The sequence below is a fragment of the Struthio camelus genome, chromosome 18 (assembly GCF_040807025.1).
Source record: "Struthio camelus isolate bStrCam1 chromosome 18, bStrCam1.hap1, whole genome shotgun sequence".
Taxonomy (NCBI): domain Eukaryota; kingdom Metazoa; phylum Chordata; class Aves; order Struthioniformes; family Struthionidae; genus Struthio; species Struthio camelus.
In genome coordinates, this window is record NC_090959.1 from 10698427 (window position 1) to 10711036 (window position 12610).

Genomic DNA, 12610 nt, shown 5'->3' on the forward strand with positions numbered 1-12610 from the left:
CTGGGGAGATGCAAATCTGCATGCCCGAAAGCAATGAATATTCAGTGAGCACAAAGGTGAGACTTGCAAATACAAATGCAACACGCAAATTTTGATGATATCATTCAGGGATATGTGGTGAAGTTAGAGACAAATCCTTCAAAGAGCTCAGCGGCTGCCAAGAGATAATCAAAATGGAAGAGAAAGAAGCCTTACAGAAGCAGGGTCCCAGTCAGTAAAATAAGATTTTTGTTTATTTTCTGTGACATCTTGGATTATTTTCCATTTAACCTCAGCACATTTCAAATCCCTGAATTTCATTTGCCCATGGAGGCATTGTTTCCCTTCAAACTATAGGGAAATATTTGGTCTTGTTTAGGCTTAAGACTATTCTTTCTAAGAACCAATGTAGAAACTATCAATGTAAAAAACTCTGAAGAAATATGGAAGATGAAATAATGTATTCTTCCATTTCAGCATGAAGATAAAAATAATCTTGTTTTGACATAAGATTTTGACATTTAGTCTCCCCCATAGACTTTTAAAGGTGGAAATCCCAACCTTTGTTTGTAGTTCATTTGCAATGAAAAATGTTCATTTCAATTATGATTTCTACAGCAGTGTTCACTAACCAGCAGATTAAAACTAGCACAGGGGAACTTGTAGCAGTCATCCCATTTCTTTGACAATGTTTCCTGTTTCTGCCAGTTCTCAACGCCTGCATTCTTGCAAACCTTCCCTATGACATGGTTTTGATTTACTATTCAACACTGCCTGAAAAATTAAAGGCCAATAATGCAGATGTTTGCTCCCATGGCTGATTTTTCTTACACAGTTACCTCAAGAGATTTGGTTTTGCTTAGATGAACTTGAATGGGGCTACTCACTTGAGCAGAGTTACATGTGAGCACAAATATTCTTCGGATGAGACCATGAGACAAAACAGTACTACACGTTTGCCTTATTGCGTTAGGGAAAGTTGGAGAATACTGTCTTACCTGACGTTTTCTCTGTGAACACCACCTTGGACTCTGCTGTGAAATTCTGTCCAGTCAGGATCATCTGTTGTCCTCCATAAACAAGGCAGCTATCAATATCTTGTCTTTCAACCATTGGAAGTTCATGAGCAGACCTTTGGGCTGTGGACAAAATGCAGACATGAATGAAATCAATTATTTTACCGGGACTTTCCAAATCTTCCCAGAACTATCCACAGATCGATCTTGTCATCGTTACCATCTGCTGACTGCCAAAGCAGCTTCTCCAGGGTGCTAAATTTAGGTTTGAGAGGGAAAAATAAACTTACTCAAGGCATTTTATTTGGAAACATTCAGGAGCTGGCTGCAGCGTTTCAGCTGTGCTGGCCTTACTCCTTGTCCTTGAGAAAGGACAGCTTAGATGAATGAGCTGGAACTTGCCCATGTCTGTTTCCAAATAAATGGCCAACTTTTCAAGTGCAGGCACACTACAGTCCTGGAGCCCAAAAATTCCACCTGCAGAGAGGATTCCACTGAATAATGCTGAATTCCTTCAGAAAAAAAAATAAAAATAAAACCCTTCTACAAAACCCCACTCCTTCCTACAGAACAGGCAGCATGTTGGGCTTGGAAGGGTCCGCGTGCCAACAACAACACGGTCTCCATGTGGGCGCGGAGTGCCTGGCACACGCAGCAGGGAGGGCCATCACACAGCAGCGTTTGCAACCCAGAGCCCCACGCGAGCAGGAGGGGGCCGCACCAGGTTTCTGCTGTGGCCTGGGCCTTTTGCAGGGTTTTTTGCCTCAGCTTGAATATCCAAGAAACAGGGCCCTACGTTACAGACTGTGTTTGGTTATAAAAGACCAAGAAAAATGCAGAGAGGGTTGGAAGGAAGATATTTTTCTGGTTACGGCCCGGGTAGGGTAGACCCTAGATAGGCATGTATGCGATCAAGGATTTCCAAGGTCTCTACTGTTCTTGCCTACAGACTGGGAGTGTGACTTTGGCAAGTTATTCTTTGTTTCCACAGCCAGAATAAAAAAAGGTAACACCATCTCTCCACCTACTTTCCTCTCATCCCTTTGAAAGGGCCATTTGCATGATCAGCCGTGGTCGCCCTCCCCACAATCCTATTTCAACAGTTTGCTAACAAGCAGCAGGAGCCAAAAAACATGAAGATGCAAGAACTCTTCCCTAGCACACAGACAGCTGGAAAACATCATGAGTTCCCTGCAACCAAATCAGGTGGGCAGCAGTTTGGGTCTGGTGAGCTGTGAGTTCATGACCTGCACTCAAACTCCTCCAGATTCATCCACCCCAACTGCAAAGGCCTCCAGAGGATGCCGTTCATCTATTTAACAGCTGTCTTGGCTGGATTTTAACTTTCTCTGACAAAGAGCTTGCTCCCAAGAGACCCTAAGCACTTGTGTCTTCCCTTCACTGAACACCGTTCACTGCTGAGCCAAAAATAAGGAAATGTTATCCTATATGTTCGGTACTGGGCCTCCTCTCGCATAGAAGCAAAACTGTGCTTTCTACAAGTCTGTCCAGGCACCCTTTTACTGCTGTGCACCCTTTAGGAAGCCTAAAATACAACGGCTCTTGGCCCCAGTGAGTGCTGTACAAATTCTATCACTTGCAAGAAAAAATGCCAGGGCTAGAGTATTTGGTGGGAAAAACACAAGTACTGATCTTTCGGACAGGTCTCTGTAGAAGAGGAGAACAATCTTTCCAGCAAAAACAAGCTCAGCTGAGCCCCTCCTGCCAGTCATGACACAGAGCTTTTGTTCGTGTTAAAAATATAAATAATTCAACATTTATCAGTCTCTTAAGCCATTTGAGAGGGATTTTTTTTAAACTATTGAAAACAACCTTATGACTCATTGTTTCCATCAACTATATTAAAGCAGCTGGGCTAAGATACTGCCAATTAAGAATATATATTCAGATTATTGTCACAGAAGCTGCTAATTTGTTTCATATGGCTGTATGATTAATCTCTCTCCCTAAATACTCAAATTTTTGATGAGTTCATAATTGGATTTGCCCACAAAGACAGATTTCTAACCTCAAAGGCTTAAGAATAAATAGCAATCATCAAAAACATATCTGCAATAGTCAAGAGAAAACGTATTTAAACTTTGCCCTGGACAGTATTTATTCCTATTCAATTCACAGATTTCACTTCCACAGTGACTCTAATTGTCAAATTTCCAGATTAACGTTCATGTCCCACAGACTTCAGCGTGCTGAGAGAGAGCTTTATACCTGACCTCCTACAGATCAGTGGTTCTCAAAGCTTTTTCAGGATGAAGAAGGCCAAATTTTAGCCTCGAAATAACCGCCTGACTCATCTTAATTACACTTGGATCTGGGCAAGTTGGAAATCGCTGCTGAAGACCAAGTCTCTGTCCAACTTCCATAGAGCGCATTGTTTGTGTACATTGCGACCTACAAGGGAGCCGGAAAGGACAGCACGCTCACTGGGAACGTCCACGCACCCAGCTCTTAGGAAATGCCAAAAATCCTACAGACACTCCCAGGCTAGCGTTGGTGCTCTGGGCAGCGCTGCCTGGAAGCCTGCGATGTGCAGAGGTAGGTCGTGGTTACCCTCCGTGCTGCCACGTCGCATGCTCCAAGTCGCTGCAAAGCTGGCTCAGCTATGCCTGAAGAGCCGACACCTCTGCAGGTGCTTTCACCCTGACCCAGAATTAGTCCTGCTGGTAGGGGCACCAAACCCAGGTATGCTTTAAATGTGCAGCAGGATTGGCACGCGACACTTTTTAACCATCCAGTGCGCTTTCCATGCACAGTTACTGCGCGGCAAAGGCTGGATCCCACAAAGCCCTAGAGGTTTGGGCCTCCCTTCACTGGACATGTTGGCCATAGGAGCAGGCAGGTGCCCCCCAGCACCCAGCTCTGGTGCGTAGCTGGAACTACACGTACAGCTACACAGATAAAAATGTAAGATATGAAGAGTAAAAATACCACTTGGAGGTGTTTCAGTTTCCTTTCTCTGTAGATATCACAATAAAGGGATAGACAGAGAATGCTGCTACCTCCTGAGCACTAGGTTTCTGCTGACCAGTTTTGCCTACAGACTCCTGCTCCCACTAGGTGGTTTGCAAACCCTTTTCTAAAACAGCAACAAAAAAAAGGGTTTTCATTTTCCAAGGTATATTTTTTGTCCAGGTCTGTAAGAAGGTCTCACCCCATTCCCTATTTCCACTAGTAAGGAGGCTCAAGGTTCAGTGTGGCGCTGCCTTCAATAGGATTACTTTATTTTCCTCTGCAAGAAATATTAATTGCCAAAAAAACCCCTTCCTCTAAGGCTCATGATGGGTGGACTGCATGCAATAATTTCACACTATTCCTTCTCTTCCCCAAGGGGTTGGCACTTCATAAAGTGACCTACAGCTACTGGAGTTTATGAGCTTTGAATAAACAAAACGCTGTTGATTTAACCAGTTGGGGTGTTTACTTTCAATAGCAACAGTTACTGACATAAGGCAGCAAAGCAAATGCTACAGAAATACTCGCACTTGGCCCTGAAGCAGTGTGTCAACCTATTAACAGGGGACATTATTTTTCTATTTTATTCGACTGTCTGCAAATCAAGATGTCATGGATGCCTGTTGCCAAGAAATACAATACACACTATGACATGAGAGAGAAAAGGAGCTGCTGTCTGCATGCTCTCCACCACCTCCAGCAAGAGATGGCCGCGGCTGAGCACAAACCCCAGTCCTGCCGCCCCTGGCAGCTCCCGGCAGTCCCGCTGCCCGGCAGGTGCTTGCAGGGAGGAGAAGGGGCTTACATCTCGTGGTGGGGAGCTATTAATCCCCTTACCTATGCCAGCAGGTGGAGGAAAAGGTTAAGCTGGCTTAAATCTCTGGTTCAATAGGCCAAACGCTGCCCAGGGAATGCACAAGCCTGGAGGCTGGAGCATGCCAAAGCAAGGGCAGAGGTGTTGCTGGCTTTCCCACCTGCCCACAGCCATGGAGAGCATTTACAGTCAGGTCTTTTTCTAGCAGAGAGGCTGATGGGTTCATGGGAAGACAAAGCAATATTATGAGACAGGCGACTGCTAGGACAAGTCTGTAGTGGCTCCAGATCTTGCCCAGGGGAGCGGTACCCATAGCTGCTAATAGGATCCAAGTAACAGCCTTGGTTGTGCTCCCTAATTCCCTTGGCTGTGTTCCCTAATGCACTCCTTAAGTCATCCTGGCTTCACCTGAGAGCCCCTTTCGCTCCTCTCCGTGCAGCTCTCCCTTTCAGCATTCCTCCTGTAACACATCTCCTCGGATGAGCAGTTCGAGCCCTGCGTTAGCATCGTGTTTCCTTCCCTTGGCTTGGAGGGCTTCCAAGCACTGTCTTGTCTTGCCCAAATGCTGACTTGTTTTATGAGGAGTCTTAACTGAACCTAAATGTCTCTTAAGAGCCCCCAGAGAGGAACCGTCTAGGCAATCACTCTCCTTGCATGTGCAATAAGGAGGAGGGCTGGTTTGGGTAACACAGGCAAGGCAGAAATGCTAACATGATCTGCCTGTTGGGAGAAACAGGCTTGTGAACTCTCCACAGAGCAACATGGATCTGACCGTCACTTACACAGTGGAGGTGCTCCGCAGCAGCTGTGCATCAGCCTTATTCCACAGGGTGCCTGAAAGCCTCCCTGCACCCCACTATGGAAACAGGGGCCAAAGAATAACTCTGGAGTGAGATCTGCTCTATACCATCTTTCTAACACCTACAAAACTGCATCCAGAGTCCCTACAGCTGAATACACTTAAGGAAAGGTCTTATCCTGGGTGGTAATAAGCAGCAAGACCGAGGAATGCCTCCAATTCAGTGAATACAAAGCTGGCGTTACCTCTAATTGCCATCACAAGCCAAGTAAACCACCTTTCGAGGCAGGACTCACCATTCCTGACTTGTCCCCCTAAGCCCCAAAGGCTCTCGGCTCAAGCCACTGATTCCTGCCAGGCTTGGGAAGGGCAGGTAGAGCTGGGTGTCTGATGCTAAAAAAAACCCTACAAGCAATAGGAGAGCCTTAACAACAGCATAATTTGTTGAGGGATTACTTCTTCCACCTCAGTGCAAACCTTAACGAGCCAAAGTAAATAGCTCCTTCCTCCTGTGACAGATGTTTATTTACAGCAGACTGCTTGCCTGAGGCAGGGTTGATAGGAGCAGAGCTCCCGTGCTCCACGCTCATCCAACACATCAATGTCCTGAGAGACTTTGATCCCATCCATCACGTGCTCAAGCGCTCTGAGCTTTCCCAGTGGGATGCGGACTTATGGGAAGGGAGCAAGGGGAGGCAGAGAGAGGCTGAGGGCTGCATGCGGTGAGCTGGGGGAGACCAAGGCCAGGAGACAGCTCTGGGAGGCAGGCAGACACCAGTAATGTGCCATATCAAGTCACAATCTTCTAATTGGGGGGATCAGATGGTCTTCTTATAGGAGTGTGGGGTAGCAGAGGCTTATGTGAGGATCAAGTAAATAAAGTAAGTTTCTAAACTTTGTGATTAGATGAGAAACCTTTAAAATGTGATCTAAATACACCCAAGAGCTACAAAAAGAAGAAGCCAGTATGAGATGACAACAGTTTTCAACTTGCTGCCAGCCAGACTTAACCAGCAATTTGTGCAGAGCCATTCAAAAGAAAAGCGCCAAAAAGAGAGGGCTTTTCTCCACCTCCTTTTTCTGCACATAATTTATTATATGATGTCCTCAAGAAGGCGCAGTGACAAGCACTGATGGCAGCAGTGTCAGATAAGTATGATACTTTCTATGAACTGCAGCCAGCTCACTAAACCAGCGTGTGATTAATGACAGGAAAACCATGGCCTCGGTTCACTTCTCTGTCGATCATCTCTGCGGGTATGCACAGCATTTCCCTTTAATCCCTCGTGGAGGAGAGCTGCTGAGCTTAACTTATGCTCAGAAATCCATGGTCTGTGTAATAGGCTGGGCTGCTTGCTTCTACCAACAGCAGCAGTGTAAAGACAAGAAGTGAACAGGAGTTTACTCTCATACCATGGCTTGCAGCCTGCAGAAAGGGCGGGCACTAGCTTTCCTTCTGTCTGACTCAGAGTTTCCAGACTAAAATCTTCTGGTTGTGCATTAAAAGTGGCAAATGTCAGAATTAACTTTTTAATTCTGTGTTTTAGGAAAGGGAATATTTTTACTTTAGAAAAAGCATCCGTTTTTGTGTCAGCTGTGTTTATGACAAATCAGGTGATGGCCTTGCAGGCGAAATGAAAGGGAGGGGAAAATTCCTTTAATTTAACTGTAAACCATGCCACTCTCACAATAATCATGCTCCTGCTTAAAACTGCAAGGGGGTCTCTCCCAGGTGCAAAGAGACCATTCATTTCTGCTTTTTAATCTCAATAAGCGAGGACTCTTCTTGCCTGCCATTGTATTTGCCCAGCACAACTCACAGCTGAGGAAAAGCACGCACTGGTTTGCCAAGACAACATTCTTTCAGATGACTAGCTCTTTCCTCTGTAGTTATTAATGTGTCACATATCATAGGCTCAGAATGTCTAGTTTTATGGGAAAATCTACTAGAAGGAGAAAAAAATAAAGGAAACTTCCAGGGAAATTGATTAAAAGGAAATAAGATATTTGACCCAATTTAGTGGAACAAAATACTGTCAATAATAGAAACCATTTAAATTCCTCAGATGGACACTCTGTTCTTCAGTAATAAATTTTGGTTGGTTTGTTTTGTTTTTACCACCTTGGAATATCTATTATAAGAACAAGATTTTAGAATCCTTCTCTTTCTCATGCCAAGAGCAATCATTTAAGGGATTCCTGTGCACAGCTTAGTAGCAGCAAACATGGATTCTATAACACAAGAACTGTGAAACACTTTGGAAAGGATTAACCAAGATCCATGAGAATGAAAGCACTGAGGTAGTGTGAATGTTACTCATAACCTCTACACGCATATCTCACAGACGTCTGCGTTAAGCAATATTTGGTTGCAAATATCGTAGAGTAAAACAAACTGCACATCTGCCTCAGCCCGACAGGTGCTAATGTGGCTACTCCGAAATCCCTTCAATACTCCTCTGCCTTATGGACGTTTCAGCCAAGGAGTAGAAACATGACCTCAACGATAAATCACTCACCAAGAAATGAGTTTCTGCTCATCATGAAAGGTAAATCAAAGCAAATGAACAGAACTAATATTACAGAAAGTGTTTGAACAGTCTGAAAACAATGCTCACATCTGTCAAGATCAAAACCCTCCAGGGCTAATTCGCCCAGTGGACTGTTGTTACTGTGGTTGTATTTTAAGGGACAAGCTAGCTTGGTAACTCTTCACACCAGAGACTTCACCCAGCTCTGAGACAGCAGCTGTGCGTTTGGACATGCTGTGATGCTGATGACAATAACATGTTTTAGCACCAAGAAATGCAATGGAAGAGCGTTCAGTTCTCTTAGTAATGATGTTTTGAAGACATTAAGACATTAGGGCTCATGTTTACTGACTTAGATTTCAGGTCATTGCTAGTAGATTTTAGATACTCAAAGCTTATACCTTGCATTGCTGAGCAGTATCAGCATTTTGTTGCAGCCCAGGGTGGTGGCGTACAGGATGGCACAGGGCAGCTTGCTCAGGGGAGCCCTGGGGCATCAGACAGCCATGCAAATAGCTGTGCAAAAGCGTTCACACGCAGAGGGGTGTGCAGGCGGGCGTCGGGCCAAGGAAGGCGTTGCTGCACAGATCCGTCGGCTGCAGATCGCAGGGAGACCTAATGTAGCCTCCACTGGGTGTACTGCCATTGCAGGGCCTCGGCACAGAGCAACACCCAGGAGAAGGGATCTTCCTCACCTTTCCAGCACCACACCCACAAGACGGTAGCTTTTTACCCCTTCCTAAATGATAACCTGTTGCTACAGTTACCAGAGGACTCTCAAAAGGCTTTTTTCTCCTCAGTGGCTTCACAACGAATCAGCTGGCAAAAGGAGAAAAGAGCTGCTAGCTGCTGAATGTGCAGGCATGTCTGGATACGAGGTCCATTTTGAGGCATAACTGATCATTTAACAACGTATCACCTCCTTGGTCCTCCCACCAGCTGCCTGGGAAGGAACTTGCTCCAGATGATTCTTTGAACCTGTGAAATCTCCTCCTAAAACCTGTCAAGGGCTGAATGTGACACAGACGAGGTAGAACCAGAACACCCCACGAAAAGCAGACACTCCGCAGGTCTTGCTTCATTGCAGCTAATGGTCCTCTGACACTGGTGGGAGCTCTTAACTGGGATCGGCTTCTGCTGGGGAAAGCACTCGGATAGTCTGCTGGTAGCAACGGCACTCCCGAGGGGAACCCCTGGGCTAGGGAAAATGGCCAGTCATCTTAAAGCTGCTACTGACTCCCTATGGGGTGTTATTAACAGCTATCAGACAGGAGTGATCTTATGGACGAGTTCCTTAGGGACAAGGATTCCTGAGTGGCCATGTAAAAAAGAACGAAAAGCAAACAAAGAAGAAAAGAGCACTCTGACAGTGCAAGGAGATGGGACCCAAGGAGAAGATGCTGCAGAGCCCCAGCCTGTCCCCTTCTGCAACATCAGGGCTAGCAAGGTGACTTCAGCTTATATGAGTTAAAAGGAGACTGAGCTCTGAAATATACAGACTGTCCTGGAGAAACCTAGATTAATCCTCTGCAGTGTGATTTAACCTGCATTTCTACCTGCTAGTTGAATCAACTAATGTTTATTAACCATCTTCCCAGAAGATGGCTAAGATCAGAAAGTGGTACTAAAATGCATAAGCATTGCTAAATGCGCGATGCTGTGACGGTGCGCTCTATCCGCAACAAATGCAAATTCCAAACGGAATAGGCTTATTTCTCTGGATTACTTTATCTTACTTCTGTGAGTTCAGTAAAGGATAGTCCTTAACATATCCCTCCAAGATTACCAGTATATCCAGTTTCCAAAAGATAAAGCTTTCATTTTTTCTTGGCAAACAAATGTATTTTTTCTCCTAGGAACTTTATTGTCTGCTACGCAGCCAACATTTTAATATTTTCAATTTAATTCTAATGACCTTATAAATAAGCCACTTAAACCAGTACCTCCACTCATGGATTTTTATGCCTCTATGATTCATCAAAGTGAGCATGTCCTCAGAATAAATGCTTAGCCATAGTAAAGAAACCGTTGCAAATAGCAGTCATTGCACAGGCAAATTAGATGTGCACGTGCAAGTTAGAAAATGAGGTCTATTCTATAAACCGTGACCTCTCTTTGATGACGGGCACAAATACAATGTGCAATTTTGGCAAGTCCTTAGAAATGCCTGGCTAACTCTTTCTGAAAGAGCTATTTGCTCTTCCTGTAGGAGAACTCACATTACTAGGGGATGAGCTGTGGGGCTCACTGCATAACTGGTGGCCATCACCCTTTGTCCTGGACTTATCTTATGTAAGAGCTACACTTGGAGTTACACCACCTGAGCAGCTCCCAATTTCAGGCAGGAGGAGGCTGTTTTCACTAGGAAAAGAAATTGCGGGGAAGCCAGTGATCTTTTGCTGCAATTCCTTTTCTATCCACAGAAGTTGCAGTTTACCAAACGTTTCCTTTAGCAAAAGGGCCTTTGTTTGAGCTGGGACAGGTGCCTGTTCGGGATGGAGGCCACTATTGTTTCAACCATCTGGTTCCATAAAGGACCCTAAGGGTTTCCTATGGAGAAAGGTGGTGGCTACTCCCCCTATTCTCTTTTCTCTTTCATGGTGCCAGGAGTTTTCCTATAACTGGTAAAACACTTAGATAGCTGGTATCTTCTCATAAAAGTTACCAAGGGATCATACCTGCCCACCACCCTCTCCCTAGTCTTTCCTTGTTTATTCATTTCTACTGTTCTTTTCAAAGCCATCCTCAATAATTCACTAGTTACATTTTCTCTTGATTTCCCATCCAAAACTGGCTCCTCTCTTACTGTAACTAATAAGAAATTGATATTTAAGCAGAGCCTGCCTCTCAATAAATAAAACTCACACATGGGAAGCTCTTCAATGACTTTCTTCACATGACTTATGGCAAGACAGGTTCTGCTGAAGTGGGTGAGTCATTCAGTAGAGGGAGAGGAAAACTGTTCATTTTGTATTTGTGAAATCCCCAAACCGCTGAAAAGGCACAATTTACCAACAAAAAGCATCACAGGATGCACATAAACCAGAAAAGTGGGTGAAGCCCTTCCAGAAATGACTGTGACTTTGGGGCCCCTTGCTGAAGGCCTCTCTTTCTCAGGATCCAGTACGTTAAAATGAGTGGGAGGTAAGGGTTTCTCAGTTTACACACTTGTAGGATTTGCTCCAGGAATCAAAACTGCAACCTTTCTTCTGTCCCTCAGGGGAATACCAGAATAACTGGGGCTTTCCCTGGTTCAGCTGCAGCCTCCTGAGATGCACACCCCTGAGAGCTGTTATCTAGAAAAACAATAACCAGGATGAGCCTCAGCCTCAAAATCAAACCTCTTCTCCATTTCATCTGTGTTCCTACCACAGCTCAGAGCAGAGGACGGTGGTCACTCCTTAAAAAGGAAGGATTGGCCACAATGCTGGGATCTGGTCCAGGTTTCAATTTCAAGCCTCTTAGCACCTGTAGGCTGTGGATAATAACTTCTGCTTGCACTGTTCCTAAAAATAAAATCACTGTCTGCAAGGCAGACAGAATATCACACTCGCACAGAGTGCACGCCCATATACACACGCCCACATTGACTCCGCTGCTCCCACAAAAGACCTCCTAGCCACAAGGATCCAGCAGCAGCAAACTAATAAACAACATTTTCAAAAGCTCCGAAATCCCTTGCTGTCCTCACAAGCTCCAAGCATGCTCGAAGGAGCCCACCTCCTACCAAAGCTTACTTCTCCTGTCCAGAGCACACACCTGGCAGCCAGCCTCTGCTGCATGACAAGGTCTCTGGCTCACCTTCTCACAAACCTTTGGGCCATCCCTGCTTGACTGAAGAGCCCGCAGACTCCAGTGGAGCTGTGTGGAGCAGAAAAAAGGAGCTCATACAACTTAGAGCTGCATGGTCACACTGAGCCAGCCAGCAACAGCGTGCCACAACAGCAGAGCACCTTGCATTCTTGCTTATTTGACTGCTGCGTGGATGTAGGTTTTTCTCCCTCTGTGCTAGGCTGGAGCACTAGGCAGGAAGATCATTGTTGCAAGAGACAGAACAAGCAAATCTCAGGGGATACTTACAGCACTCGATGGGGTTAGATGCCGCCTGCAGGGAAATGATTCTGCCGTTGGCCTCCGGGATGTGCACGCGGAAGACGAGCCGAACGCGGGTGTTCTTCCGGCCAATGTCTGTCTCTCCTTTACGCAGCTCAATGTCTGCATTCCTCAGCTTCAAAATCCCTGCACAGTCGATGCTGCCAAGCACACAAGCCGCTTAGAGTAGACGTAGCTTAATACTCCTGCTCTCAAATCAACTATTACATAGATGATAGTCAAGAGGACTAAACTTTCCTAGGACTGATTTTCCTGAGGACTAAATTTGGTTAGGAGGAGCTCCAGAGTCTCATTCCCTTTAGGGCCTCGATATTGCCATTTGAACAGGTAACAGAGCAAGAACCCCAAAACGAGCGCTAGGGCTCAGCAAAGGATGCCCCAGGGA

At 45.4% G+C, this 12610-nt stretch overlaps 1 protein-coding gene across 5 annotated transcripts in view; it reads right to left on the minus strand.

Annotated features, from left to right (window-relative positions):
* The window catches only part of NFATC2 (nuclear factor of activated T cells 2), a 104368-nt gene that overhangs the window by 52438 nt on the left and 39320 nt on the right, over nucleotides 1-12610 (minus strand). For all 5 annotated transcript variants that reach the window (XM_009684024.2, XM_068912355.1, XM_068912356.1 and 2 more), the window contains exons 5-6: nucleotides 12193-12365; nucleotides 978-1118 (exon numbers count right to left, since the gene is read on the minus strand). In XM_009684024.2, the coding sequence (XP_009682319.2) occupies nucleotides 978-1118; nucleotides 12193-12365 (314 nt within the window). The remainder of the gene's footprint in view (nucleotides 1-977; nucleotides 1119-12192; nucleotides 12366-12610) is intronic.